Source organism: Ictalurus punctatus, chromosome 14 (genome assembly GCF_001660625.3).
Source record: "Ictalurus punctatus breed USDA103 chromosome 14, Coco_2.0, whole genome shotgun sequence".
Classification (NCBI taxonomy): Eukaryota; Metazoa; Chordata; class Actinopteri; order Siluriformes; family Ictaluridae; genus Ictalurus; species Ictalurus punctatus.
In genome coordinates, this window is record NC_030429.2 from 14,291,764 (window position 1) to 14,307,005 (window position 15,242).

Sequence of the window (15,242 nt, forward strand, 5' to 3'; positions counted from 1 at the left end):
ATGTGTAGAGTTAGAGTTAAGCTGAAGAAGAAGAATAGTACATGTGTAAATTATATTTTAATCGTTGTTTATCTCAGATTTGTGCATCTTTGGTGAATATGGGCATATCATTTGAGAAAAATGTCATCATTACAAAGAAGTCGACAGTGCCCTCGCACACGCATATTTGGGATATTTGTCAATCAGGGCCTTGCTGTTGAATTCGCTAATTTATCAGAGTTCATTCATGTAAACGCTGGCCTTTTCCTGCGTAGCTGTAGGTGTTCATTTAATAAGGGACAGCTGCTGTGCTCTTAACATACCATGATGTGCTTTGACATATTACCTTCCCTTCAGTGGTGGTATTTTTAGCCTGAGTACAGACATAACAAGCCACTGTTATGGCTCGTACACAAAAGTGTTAAAACAGCTGCCCTATTAGTATGACAAATGACCCATGACTAGATTTTTTCCACCTGTCTTGTTTGTTCGGAGCTTTCAGTGTTAGCTGCATGGAAGCTTGACCAATAACAATTAACACTTTCTTTCCGTCGATACCTTCCACTTATTGTCCAGAGTGCACATTAGTTAAATAAATCACATTGTTACAGTACAGCAAAAGCCGGAAGATGGAATTGTGCAGAACTGTTTTTGTTATTCTCTCTTACACTGTTGCGCTGTCATAGTGCATCACGATCTATGTTGATATGGGGCTGTGTGTGTGCGTGTGTGCATGTGTGTGTGTGTGTGTGTGTGTGTGTAGTGGAGCTCAGACAGAGTTCCTGTACTGAGTCGGATGTCTGTGAGTTTTGCTTGACACTTCTGACTGGTCTCCACATCCGAGCTCTGTGAACAAACCTCTTTGTCTTTTGGGGAGTTTGCTTGCACGATGCTCTCTGATAATCACACTTCACTATGGATTCCCAACAACTGAAAACAGAAGTGCAATTTGTAAATTTCACGGGAAGGGGAGCACAGAATTGCACACCAAGCTAAATAGCAGCTTTTTGCAATTCCGGCTTTTTGCGTTTGCTATCAACGAAAACATGAGCCAGATTTGCTTATTTTTGCATTTCATAAAGTTGCATCGATCTATCACATCTTGCTTGAATGCCACAGTGCTCGTACCCTCTGCTTTGCAGTTGTTTGCATTACTATATATAGCAATACATGTTACATTTTACATTCCACTTGCTAGCAGGATTATATCAACTCATGTCAGTAGGTCTAAGATGCATTTTAGCAGATAGTATACAACTTTATAGATAATATACAGTGCTGTGGAATTCTTGAATCTGATTGGTCAGTTGATTTCATTTTCTGTAATAAGAGCTCTGACCGTAAGCTGGCTGTAATTCAGATCACAGGTTTATGTTAATGTGCTTGTTCTGATGTATTATCATTTCTATAGTAACAGCTTGTATAGTGACTCCCCTCATAAACTAAGCCTAAGAATAAACAGATTTAAAAATATTATTTAACAAAGAAAAACATTTAATCATTAATGTGATGACGTTTTCTATAAGCAGATGGTTATTGAAGGCGTCTCAGCACTTTGAAATGTGACAGTAAGTTTTCCACTGCAGGAAGGTCTTCAGGACAGAGGACTTCACACTGTCTACTCTCTGAAATGTTTATAGCGGTTAGTAAGCAAATGACTAGAATTAACTTGTTTTATGGATGTTAACAGCATTACACGTAACTAAATGGATACAAAATGATGATGTTCTTTAATAAATAAAGTTTCATTGCCGTGGTATAAGAGGAATAAAACACTTCGGGATGTGCCGCTATTGAAAAATAATCAACGTTGTTATGGTAATAACCCTCTGCATTATGACACATTATGACATCCCACCCTCACTGATAATTTTTTAAATACCAGCACATCCTGTTATGTATTATTCCGTATGTAAACACCTCCCTGTCTCTATGCCTCAACCTATATCTGTGTCAAAACTATGCTTCATGACTGGAGCTTAGAGAAAGCTTTAAGAAAATGTCAAAAAAATACCTCAAAAAATGATGGAAACAGGAATTTATTGGGCAAAAAATGTTATGAGATGATTTTAATATTACGTGTAATCAGTTTTAGTCTCACTAAGCAGAGATGGATTTTGACGAATGCGGGTCAGATTTTATCAGGATACTATCCAGATACAAAATATATGCAGTGAGCAGGTGTGAGTGCAGACTCTGACACACCCATACCCGAGTAATATGGAAACACATCGCAGGCTTACTGCTTGTTCCACTACCTCAGTATATTAGGAGGAAGTGTTGGTGTTAGGAAAAAAGGTTTGTCTCTGGCCATGTTGGTGGTTTAATGAAAAGCAGGCTAGGAGGAGGGCAGTGTGTGTGCAGTCACAGGCCAGCAAAAACATCACACCTTCAAAAAGAACTTCATTTAGGAGGACAAAGTGTGTATAATCAAGGACTCTGGCCTGGTTGCTAATGAGAAAAAACAAGAGTGTGACAGAGTAGCTTCCCTGTTCACTAACTCCCTGCAGGAAGTTTGCTTTCTTTAGGCCACAGAAACGAGCAGAATGAGAATGTCTCGCTGCTATCCTGTGAAGGATTTGTGCAAAATAAGTGACAGTGTGTGCGCAGTAGCTGTGTGTAGCAGCAGACTCACAATCCATTTCTGTAATGATTTCTGTTAAGGACGCAGCAGAGTGCAGCGTGGCCTGTGAGAGGAGATGCAGCCAATTCCAAGCCTTGTTTTACCAATCACATTCCTCAAGGACCTCCTGACAAACATGTGTGTGTGTGTGTGTGTGTGTTTTGTACTACCTCTATTGTATTGCCTCTATTGTACTGCCTCTACTATTGCAAGGATGCAAAGATTGGATAAGAGAAGACTGTGTGTGTGTGTGTGTGTGTGTACTGTATGTGCCTGTGCATCAGTGTGTATTGTAATCTGTGCGTATTGAATGTAACGGCAGTGCATTAGCAGTGGTGTAGAGGAGAGGAAAAGAAGTGGAGATTCGAGTAGAGGATACAGGAAAGCAGCACGTTCTGATCAACACAAATGGCTAATGTGTTAATGAGGAATGAGAAAAGGTTTTGAATCATCTCACTAATCTGGCACTGTATGCAGATCCTCCTGATCATCTTACAGAGGGTCATAACAAGGGTTGTGTCAACTAAACGTGTTTTCCAACCCATGTTTCCCTGTTTATATTGATATTTATGCCCAGCTTTTGTAGCTTTTGGGTGAGACTGTAAATCTTCACTTAGGCAGAGTTTAATTTCTTTCTCAGATTTAAAAATCTCCCTGAATGACACAAAGTGCTTTTGGGAGCTATGTATAGAGCCTTGGTCTCGCTATCATACTGCTTTTCTCATTTCCGCTTTTACTTCACTTCTTCATTTCTCCCCCGCTCTTGTTTTTTTTTCCATTCCTGTCTTTTTCCCCTTCCTTTCTTCCTTTTTTCCCCTTCTTTCTCCCATTCATTCTCCTGCCTGCTTTCCCTTCCATCGTTCTTTCATTCCATTCCTTTATTTCCTGTTGTTCAGTCCTTCACTCTCCTTCCCATACTTCTTCCCATGTTCTGTTCCTCTCCTCCTCTTCATTTCTTCCTTCTTTATTTCTTAGCTACACCTCCTTCCTGTCTGTTATTCTTGTTTTCTTTCATGCCATCAATTAATTCCTTTATTCCTCTCTCTCTCTCTCTCCCACACACACACACACACACACACACACACACACACACAAGTCATCACCATGAGCTTAAATTAAAATGTTCTTTTCTTTTTTCTCTCTCTCCTCAGTCTCTTTTTCTTCTCAGTCTCTGTATCACTAATAGCGTTCCCTCTCCTGCTGAATTAGGAGCGCTCTTTGTTCCTCTCTGTAAGTAGCTGTCAGACGCTATTCACAGTTGCCTGGCACCAGTGTTGGTCAGAGCACAACGCTGCTGGGTCTGTTTGTGTTGAAATAATTACTGGAGTAATAACTCTGTGTGCTGCTGTAGTGGTTTGCTCTGTGTCTAATTCATGTAAAGAATAAAAGAAACAGAGAAGCATCTTGTGAGAGAAATGAAAGTTCAGGATTCTCAGTATCATTTCTGTCTGCTCCTGACGGGGAAGATGACCTGGTCACTTAATTGCTCTTTTTTATTTTGCCAGAGTTGCAGTACGAGACCGACCAAGTGTCATCAGTGACTGATCTCTTGTTTAATACTGTTAAATCAGTGTGTCTCCTGCTGTACTGTAACGCACCAATTATTTTCTCCTGCAGAATCTCCAGGTCAGGATTTTGTGACGTTGGACTACCGGTTGCGTTACTACCCCAGCATCACCTACGCCGTCATAGGCAGCGCCATTATCTTCGTCCTGGTGGTGGCGCTGTTGGCCCTGGTGCTGCACCACCAGAGGAAACGGAGTGTGTTATTGCCCCGCAGCGGAAGCCACCCTCACTCTCACCAGCCACTGCTGCTCTCCCGGCTGGTGATCGTGGACAGAGGACCTCAGTCCTCCTCTCCATCAGCACACTTCAGCTCAGCACATAGCCTCCAGCTGCTCACCAGCTCGCTCTACCCCCAAGGAGCCCCGCTCGAGTCGCCACCCTCGTACTCACAGGCAGTGCTGGATGTCAGGTAGGCCAGAGGCACTCAGTAATGATACAGATTATTGTGCTATAGAATGATGTAATGCAGAGAAAGGTGAACTGAAGCTGATATTAATGAGGAAATGAGGAGTTTCTGGTAAGTACAACTAATGAAACCCCTCAGGTGAGTGACAAAGTCTGCATTATTATACACACGTCCCATCCAGTCCAGTAAAATGATTGTGAAACTATATAAATCCGTTATGTACTGAATACTAATTTAACGGATTCACAAAAAGTAAAAAAACAGGACTATGGACACTGTAACCATCTTCAAGAAATACAGAGTCTATGACACGGTGAACACGTGATAAATGTATTACCTGTTTTAGCGAATGTATGGGCCAGTTAGGGGCATTCATACAGACTGAAGAAAATGAAGGAGGATATCATTATCCTTTACTATGAACTATGAGATTTGGTCTTCTATCCTCACATTACCCATGAAAGATATTATTCTAGTCTGGATAATGTCTTTATTTTCTCTCTATATGTGTAACAGTCGAGGAGAGTTATATGTAGACTGTATAACAAACAACATATAAAATCTGACATAAATTTGCTTCTCCTGGGCTTCAGATTTGTCTTCCTCTGAATGAATGAGCATATTTAAACACCATTAACGCTGCACAATCCTCAGACGTTTTTTTTCCTGGTAAACTGATGTCGAAGCATCTGTATTTGCATATTGGAACTTAAATGTTTTTTTTTTTTAGATTTTAGGACACACTAACAGTCTGTCGCTTATTCGGTCTTAGCTCTGATCTTCCCTTGAGTTCATTATTGCTGTTTGCAATGATGTGACATGTCCTCTGTACCTGCAGTCGACCACCGTGGTTTGACCTCCCGCCTCCTCCATACCTTCCTGACAGCGAGGCTGCCTGTGGATCACAGCCACCTGTTTATGAAGCATCCACACGAGCAAGTCAGCCTCCTGCAGTCAGATCTGAGAGAGCACAAGTACACGGCCTCAATCCCACAGCCAGATGTGGAGCAGCACAGCCTCAAACCCTCAGTTCAGCTTCCAGCTCTGTAGTGGAGTCTCAGCAGCTATAGCTGTCCACAGAGGGGTCACAGAGACACTTGTATATAGGACAAAGAGACAAGTATGGGACTCACTGTGTGGGAAGGAAATAGACGGATGAGTGGCACAGCACTACATTTGGAATATCGCTAAAGGACACTGCCAGAAATTGTTTGGTTTTTTTTTTATTCTCGTGCAGTTTCCTGAGTGGAAAGTGCCATCTTCTGGGGAAAACATGACATGAATTTGCTACAGTTGAAAAGACAGTGTACAGAGTGAGAAATCTACTTCACCTCTGAGACATGACTCTAGTATACAAGACTGATGTAGACGTTGCATTAATGATGCAGACACCAAACAAATAGCACTCGAGTACTACAGGACGAAAACCTGTTTTCAGCTGTTCTTTATTAATAGTTATTTCTTTCGGTGTTTCTCTTTCATCCAATGCTTTATAATATTCTGAAAAATCACTATGCAAAGTGAAGATGTAAGATATTGAACTTAAAAAAAAAGACATATGGTGTGTAAAGAATCAAAGTCCTATCCTTTTCTCATCATTAAAGCACTTATTAATTTATCCTGTTACCCTTTTGCTCGTCGTGTTCCCTTTAAATGATTTCTCAAATGAAATTCGCAGTAAACTCTAAATAGGCAACCTTAAGCTGCTTTCACACGAATACACTTTGCTTTACAGTAAAAGTGCTGGATGGTGTTCGGAGTACTTGTCCTACCTGTCGAGACGTCCACAGGTTTGTGCGCATGCTCGTTTCACTTGTAGTGTAGGACTTTCCGATGTTTAATTAACCTGCTGCCATTTACAGCCCGCCTTATAACACCATGACTCCAATCTGATCGGAATAGAAAGGAATTCACGGAGAATATTTATACAATATAAATATCTCACCCCAAAATTTTTAAATATACAATAAACTTGCTTAAAAGTTTCCACCACCAATCCTGGCTTCTGATTGCACAAAGGAATGGCTTTGCTTATCGATCGCAGTTTATTAACAGCGATGATTCGTTTGTTTTCTTAATATTACTTCTAACAAGAAGTCTTTGTGTTCCGTGTTGAAGTCTCGAATATCCTTATATTCGCTCACTAAAAATACTCCATGTTGTTTGTGCCTCTCGCTCCCTGAGCTGTGGCCTGATTGGTGGTGATTTTAAGAAATACAAATCGTCTGTCGTCACACTATTTTCAGCTAGTGTGAAAGCAGCCTGAATGCTGTGCTGTATGTGGCCTTGTTTCTTGTTACAATCGTAATCTCTTTCCTTATAATGGTATAATATTGCTACAGTATTTCTAGTGAAATGTACTGGATTTCTCTCAGATGTCTGAAATGATTTGATACTTTATTCTCCAGGCCAGTGTGCCTGCTGCTACATTAACCCTGATTCATATGAGCCACATTAACCCTCTGTATGCGGGGAGTAGGAGATGTTTGATGCATGCTGTAATTCATGTGTACTAAATCCCTCAGTGCCTTATGGATAAAAGCCTTTGGATGTGTAGAAAATGTTGCCATTAATTACACCTAATTGTAGTACACTTTGGTTATGAAGTCACATGATTTCTTCCTTTGTATTTGACAATCAGTGTATTTGGCTCAGCATGAACGAAGATGTGGCTGTTTTTACTACATTCGCATGGTAGGATCGATCATATTTATATAAACGCTGATCCGAAATGAGTTTATTAAACATGATCTGTTTAAAGCAGCCGTAAATGAAAGTAATTTATATACAGTCTATTGAGGTTTGATATCTGTTCACTGTAGTGCATTACACAAAACTCCTTTTAACGCTGACTTCATTTCAGTGCTTTAATGTAGGTTCGGGATTGAGACGTGAAGCTCTGAAATGAACTGCCGGTTCGAAATGTCACATCAAAGACTATTATATCTATATCTAGTATATCTATTTCAAGGTATATAACAGCCGTGTGTGTGTGAGAAGGATAAAGACTTTCTTAAATGCTGTTTCATTTTTTTGTTGTCAGACTTGAAAGTTTTAAAAATCTGGGAGATGGTGTGTGTATTTAATAATATAGGCCTAAACATTGTGAACATGTTAAACTGGAAAACTGGTGTCGATGAAAAGTATTGTTTGTCTTTTTGTTGACTGTGTTAAACAGCACAGCTCCACTGAGGAGATCAGCTTGTGCTGTTAGAAATGTAAAGTTTGACCAAAGCTGAATTTATAGTACGTGGAATCAAAATAAAACAAAACTTTAGATCCTGTTATCATCGTACATTTTTGCTAGAAAAAGCAGTGGATGCTTATAGAAATAATTCATCATTTGTTGCTTTCTTGTTCAGATTTAATAAGTTCATAAATAACTATTACTACATTCACCAAATAATAATAATAATAATAATATATTACCTCACGCTTCATCCAGATAAAAAAGGTACAATTAAAACTTTTCACAGCTTTAAAATATCATGGAATCTTACATCGTAATCTAATCATATGTAGCTCTGCTTTCTTCCTAGTTTTAACAAGATTTAAAAACTTTATTACAGACTTCATTATAAAGAATTACATCAGTACGTATTCATGGGCGCCTAGTGCATGATGGGAACAGGAATGCTTCTCTGTGGCGAGAGCACACAGAGCGTAAACATTTCATTGCAGTTAGTACACCGCTGTGCAGTCCAGGAACACTCATGCAGCATGTCAGTAAGTGCTTGTGTACAGCAACGATCAGTACAAAATACTGTGGCACTTCACATGTCAGAATGTGGCTCCAAGTGAAGATTAGAAATAGCTGCATGAGGGAGGAGTTCAGATTACAGCTCACGTGCCACTGGCTGCTCAGAGGAATAAATATCACTGCATTAGACAGAGCGTTACTGATGGAGGGACACTGTGCTTTAGCACTGCACTCACACCATATGCATGTTATTCTGTCTCCTTCCTTCTTTATTTACAGATTTCCTTCATGTTATTTTTCTGTCCTCCTTTCCTCCGTTCCTCCTCACCCAGACAGCCTGGGAATAAAATTGAAATCCAAAGTAAACAGTTTGATTTATTAATAGTACAAAATCTATTATCGGTTTTTAGCAATATTTTTGTTCACTTTTAAAGCAATGATATTTAAATTTCAAAGCTGCTTCTATCGGTAAGAAATGTTCTGAATATCAGACTTCTCGTATGCCACAGTGTTAAGAACAGTTCACGTTGACGTGCAGGCCGAGTGACGTGCAAGAAGGATATGAGCTCGAGCGTTTGTGTCGTCACCGTATGCTCCATCGGGTTTCCTCACTCTCCAGTTCTACAGCAGCTAGGTGATTTTTTTTTTTTTTTTTTTTGGTTGTAAGATTTGCTATTCTTCTAGCACACAGGAATCTAAAGCTGGAGATGAGGAAGGGATTCTCAGGGCCAGCCACTGGTTCACTGGTAATGACCGTCGCTCTTTATGTTGTTAAACATAAAGCTTGTATGACTGCAGTCGATCCTCCTGCTGTGCCGTGAGCTCAGCTTCATCTTCATCCTGTTCTCCGTCTCACCCTCAGCTTTCAGCACAGCTCAGGGCTCTCAGTCTCGGGTGAGGAACTGGGTGCTGGTTGCCCAGATCCCTAATCGGGAGCGGATCACCTCGGGAGCGGCCCCTTATAGTGACCCCTGTGTAAGAGCAGAGCGGGCAAGGCCAGACACTTCCTGAAGTGCTCGAGCTCAGCCTGCATTCGCTCCCTGTCAAGCGCCAGCCGCTGCCTCTGGGATAACAACTCCTGGTGAACCAAAGTGAAAGCATCATGTGAAAGAGTTCATGAAAAAAATACGTGTACATACAATTATACTGTCAGAATAAAAGCGTTTTCCTAAAGGGTAAATCTTTCTGTGTTTAGTAAGGAAGCCATTACCTGGTACCTAGTACCCGTTTCCTTTCCAGATTAAATACATACTAAAGGTACCGCTCTAGCAACAAGGACGTGTACAGTTTATATAACTGTTTTTCCAACAATACAGAGCTGCGTGATGATAGCTATGTTAATAGTATTAATGTTAATCAGACAATTTAGGAACTAAATCAGTTGTATATCATAGCACTGATGAATTCTTGATTCTCAATTGAAATCAACAGAAAACAAACATTGTACATTATAAAATATACCCTGTCATAGGGAAAAATCAGCTGTAAATAAGTCAGTGTGCCACCACAGCCTGCATCCAAATAGAAGGTTATACGTTTGATTTACTGCACCAGAGTCCGTTATTAGTCCGTATTAGTGAGACTTAAATACAGTCAATTCTATTAGAAATGTGCAGAAGGACATAAAAATACACAGGAACGTTCAAATGCAGGCACATTATTAACTGTGCAAGGGAAAAAAAAGCTTCACTTATTTATACTGTGTATTTAGTGTTAAGTGTGCTGCTTGATTTCTGAGACGTATGATTCCACACACAAAAGCCTAACTTCAAGAGCTCTGGCCTGAAATGTTAACACAGACACGGATCATAGTACAGCTTTAAGACTGATCATTAACTTACCCCCATACTGACAGAGAGCTGATCAGCTTTAACACTCAGGTGATAGTGCTGAGCCTCCATTCTCCTACACTCACTCTGCAGAACCTCACTCTCTATATCCCTCTCTGTGAGAAATAACACACACACACACACACACACACACACACACACACACACACACACACACACACACACACATCAGTGTACTGGCATCAAAGAAGTCAAAGCATTAGCAAAACTGGATCACCATAGTATCATCTGAGAGCAGAACTCACCATCTATGTACTCCTGATATGCTTCCACTATGGCCTCAATACCCTTCCATTTCGGACTGTACTCCTCTTCCTCCTCCTCCTCCTCATCATCATCATCATCTTCATCTTCCTCACTGGAGTGTTCTTCAGCAGATCGCTCATCACTAAGCCCTGACTCATGGTGGGCTGTAGGGTGGCAGGAGTGGCCATTGGTGTAAGAGTAAGGTAGTCGGTTCAGCACCCCCTGGTGCTCTGGAAGGTTGTAACGCACAACGTTGTTAAGCTTGTGGTTTGGCTCAGGGGCTCCTGGGATACCTCCTGGTGAAAGAACATGTAATGCTGGTAAGATCCTAATGCATAATGTTACAATGCTAGCATTGGGAAAATGATGACACTGTTGGTAGATCAGTCCCGTCATTGAGGCTAACAAGGAATGTGCTTAACCATAGTAATTAATAAGATCTCAAATTCTGCTTCTATGAGGTTTTATTTATGAAGCCTTCCTTAACAACTTGGTTCCTGCTCACTGCACACAGGCAAAAAAAATGAAATATGCACAACCCCAGAAGTAATTCAACAATTTTTTTTTTTTAAGTGTCTGATGTTTGCATGCTTAGTTTTGCAGAAGTGCTACATGGACAATGTAACTCATAAAATTATCACATAATTATTTTACCCACCTGTTCCTTTAATATAACTGTATAATATAATTAAAATTGAAAAAAGAAATGGGGGGGGAGGGCAAAAAAAACAAAAAAAAAAACAGGCAATCACAGGCAGACTTGTGCGATTTGTTTTTTTTTTTGCAGAAACAACAGCTTAATGGTTTTCTCCATTAGGAAACAGCGAGTAAATTCTTTTTGTGTGACTTCACTAAATAATTAGCAGCTGCTCTGTTTTCCTTCTTACAGAATGAAGATCTCATTTTATACTGGCTCACACTTCTAAGAGGTGTGAAATCACAGCTTAAAGTTCAAGTAGATTAACTCAGCATGATGCAAAATTGATCACTTTCATCCCACACAACAGCAGAGAGCATCACTGTCCTCCTCACCTTTGGGTTTGTGCTGGGATTTGTGTGTAGACTGCAGTACAGACTGGTGGAAGTGTTGAGCAAACTCCTCAGCACTCAGGCCATTGACTCCATGCAGCCGCTCCTTCAGCTTTGCGAGTGAAGGTCTGGAGCTGTTCTGCAGGCTTGGTGTTCTCCTGATTGGCGGGTCTTCTCCTAAACGAGACTGCTCCTGCAAGGGGGCGAGTGGAGGGGGCTCTTTAGGGCGTAAGAGGTCAGTGGGCTGTGAATGTCTATGAAGGTGCCTTGTAGGTCCAGGAGGAGTGGGGCTACGGGAATTTGGGTGGGGTTCTCCGTTTGTTTGGCAGGGTGTGGAGGGTGCTATAGGATCTGAGACAGAGTAATACAACACAATTAGAAAAAGAGGGTCAGATACCGTGGCTCACCCTTCTTGAACTTTTCCACATTTAGTAAGCATTGCAACCTGGACTGCAAAATAAGCCATAACACTGAAGTGAATTTCCAACTTTACATTTAAACACAAAGATTACACATGAAATATCCCCTAATAAATTAGTTCTGGTGCAACCAGTCACATGGAGTTGAATGGAGTTTATCTGTGTACGCAATTTAAGTGTCACGTGACCTCAATATAAATATAATACTGATATAGTCCTGTGTATAAACACAACAAATCTATATAAACACCGGAGCCCTGGAAGGAACCTGCTCCTTGATAGAACCTAAGCTGTTTCTACTGAGTATAGACCCAAGGGGGTAAATATTTCTGCAACATTAATCTGTGTCAGTTAAAAAAAAAAAAAATTGCACATATTGTGTAAATCAAACAGTACTTCCAGTTCCAGATTGTAAAATTATAAAAGGTGGAAAATTTTAAAAAGAGGGGTGCTAGAAGAGCGAATACCACTGAAGGCAATGTAGTTTACACAGAGGGGAATTGTCTGAATAGATTAGTGTTGTTAGTGTTGTTAGTGTGATTAGTGAGGTTAGTGTGGTTAGTGAGATTAGTGTGGTTGGTGTGATTAGTGAGATTAGTGTGGTTGGTGAGATTAGTGAGATTAGTGTGGTTGGTGAGATTAGTGTGGTTGGTGTGGTTAGTGATATTAGTGTGGTTGGTGTGGTTAGTGAGATTAGTGTGGTTAGTGAGATTAGTGTGGTTGGTGAGATTAGTGTGGTTGGTGAGATTAGTGTGGTTGGTGTGGTTAGTGATATTAGTGTGGTTGGTGTAGTTCGTGAGATTAGTGTGGTTGGTGAGATTAGTGTGGTTGGTGAGATTAGTGTGGTTGGTGTGGTTGGTGAGATTAGTGTGGTTGGTGTGGTTAGTGATATTAGTGTGGTTGGTGTAGTTCGTGAGATTAGTGTGGTTGGTGTGATTAGTGAGATTAGTGTGGTTGGTGTGGTTGGTGTGGTTGGTGAGATTAGTGTGGTTGGTGAGATTAGTGTGGTTGGTGTGGTTAGTGATATTAGTGTGGTTGGTGTGGTTCGTGAGATTAGTGTGGTTGGTGTGGTTCGTGAGATTAGTGTGGTTGGTGTGGTTCGTGAGATTAGTGTGGTTGGTGTGATTAGTGAGATTAGTGTGGTTGGTGTGGTTCGTGAGATTAGTGTGGTTGGTGTGGTTCGTGAGATTAGTGTGGTTGGTGTGGTTAGTGATATTAGTGTGGTTGGTGTGGTTCGTGAGATTAGTGTGGTTGGTGAGATTAGTGTGGTTGGTGAGATTAGTGTGGTTGGTGTGATTAGTGAGATTAGTGTGGTTGGTGTGGTTCGTGAGATTAGTGTGGTTGGTGTGGTTCGTGAGATTAGTGTGGTTGGTGTGATTAGTGAGATTAGTGTGGTTGGTGTGGTTCGTGAGATTAGTGTGGTTGGTGTGGTTCGTGAGATTAGTGTGGTTGGTGTGGTTAGTGATATTAGTGTGGTTGGTGTGGTTCGTGAGATTAGTGTGGTTGGTGTGGTTCGTGAGATTAGTGTGGTTGGTGTGGTTAGTGATATTAGTGTGGTTGGTGTGATTAGTGATTGTAGGTCCTACCAGAGGCAGTAGTAGGAGGGCTGGAGCAGGGTGTGTATGTAGCATAACGGAGTGTGTCAAGAGTGACCGTTTTCTTTTTGATGGCATCAAGTAGATTCATTACTTTCTCTTTTTCTGTAGTGGTGAAACACAAAAATGTTTCTTTAAGACTTGAAAATACTGATGACATTGAGAATATAGATGCATGTGTGCGTGTGCATACACACCTATCTTTTGCTCTTGGCTGACATGGTTGAGGTTGAACATGTTGAGGAAATGTTTCTTGTTCTCTAGTTCAGGAGCCCTGTCCATGTCCTCGGGTGTGTATCGGGTGGACAGGGTGGGTGTGGGTGTGGGCGGAGTCTGACATTTACTCTGAACAGGTATTGGAGACTGCTCCCTCATCATCTTTCTCCTCTTCTTCCTCTTTCTCTCCAACAGCTCGTCTCGCTGGGAGAGTGTGGTCAGTCCAAACACAGCTAGGAAGTTCAGTTTCTGCAGGCAGAGAGAGAGAGAGAGAGATACCATACCTGAGCAGGAGACGGAAGAGGAAGGAGGAGTATGTGTGGCGATAAGAGAGGGAGCGGTACCTCTTTAGACTGGTCCAGTTTGAGGGGAGGCTGTTCAGTGACTCTCCTCAGATGAGCTTTCACTTCTTCTTCATCACTCTCATCATAAGAGTCATCCAGCTCATAGTAATAACCTAAAACACAGACCACAGAGTGAGATATACAAGTGAATGAAAACGCAAATGAGAACATATATTCTTTTTTAACAAATAGATATTTACAAAGCCCATACAGTCAACTCCAGAACTATTGGCACCAGTCATCTATATTAAAAAAACATTAGTGAAGCCTTGCAATTTTTAAATAATAAATAACGAATGCAATGAGTGATCTTTTGATCTTAACCTTATAAGGATACTGTGCAGTTTGTTTTAACTAAATATTTCGCCAAACATAAAGCATTTTCATAAAATAAATTTCACAAGAGACTTCTCAGCACCCCAACTACTAATATTTACTAAAGACTGAAAGTAATTTGGAAATAATAAAGGCTTTATCATTTAGACTGATCATTTGTTTGCACTCATTTAAACCATTTTTTGGAATGTCAGTTGTATTTACAGAACATGTTACAGTATTTATTTTATTCTTATGAGAATGATTTTTGTATTTTTGATGCAAATATCAAAGATACTTATATATTATATATAATTCTGGAGTTGACTGTAAGGTTTGATACTTGTAAAGTTGTTTTCAGGACTGGTCCAGCTTTAGTGACCCAAAACAAGTACAAGGATGAAACAGCTATAGGAAACTGTACCTTTTTCTCTGGCTTCCCTGCGTCGCTTCTCCTCCAGGTCGAGTTTGCTCAGAAGAGTTCTGTGCTGCTGCAGTGCGTGATCATACACCAGTGTTGGTTCTCGCCCGGGACACTGAGGGAAGCCTCTCATTGGGGACCCTCCTCTTTTAGTGCCCCTGAGCTCTCCAAAGGGAGCAGGCAGGGGAAAAGAGAGCCTCTGCTTGTTCAGAATGCTCTGGCTAAACTTCTCCTGCTCTGCAAGGAAGGTTCTGGGCTCGAGGAGGCCAGGTGTCCTAGGAGGAAGGCCCCTGTCTGGGCACTCGGGTTTAGTCAATCCTGGAGGTGGACGATTCGGGGGGAAGGGAGGGTCATACGCTCGACGTGTGTGTGACGGAGAGTTGATGAGGGACACGGGATTCCAGAGTGTGGTGGGAGGGTTAGGGGGGGTGGGTTTGGGGGAAATGAGAGGAGGTGGCGCTCCCAGGTGGTGAGGTAGCTCTCTGGTATTCAAGTCCTGGTGGCGTGAGTTAGGCCTGTGTGCAGTGAAACCA

At 41.2% G+C, this 15,242-nt stretch overlaps 1 protein-coding gene across 4 annotated transcripts in view; it reads left to right on the forward strand.

The window, feature by feature from the left end:
• Nucleotides 1–10,658, forward strand: part of ldlrad3 (low density lipoprotein receptor class A domain containing 3) — a 95,585-nt gene extending 84,927 nt beyond the window's left edge. For 3 of the 4 annotated variants that reach the window (XM_017485590.3, XM_017485589.3, XM_017485588.3), the window contains 2 exons: nucleotides 4,220–4,577; nucleotides 5,413–6,200. In XM_017485590.3, coding sequence (XP_017341079.1) covers nucleotides 4,220–4,577; nucleotides 5,413–5,644 — 590 coding nt within the window. In that variant the 3' untranslated portion in view covers nucleotides 5,645–6,200. Of the gene's footprint in view, nucleotides 1–4,219; nucleotides 4,578–5,412; nucleotides 6,201–10,430 lie in introns of those variants that run through there. The other variant, XM_053686041.1, reaches the window with a different exon arrangement.
• Nucleotides 10,659–15,242: the final 4,584 nt, after the last annotated feature.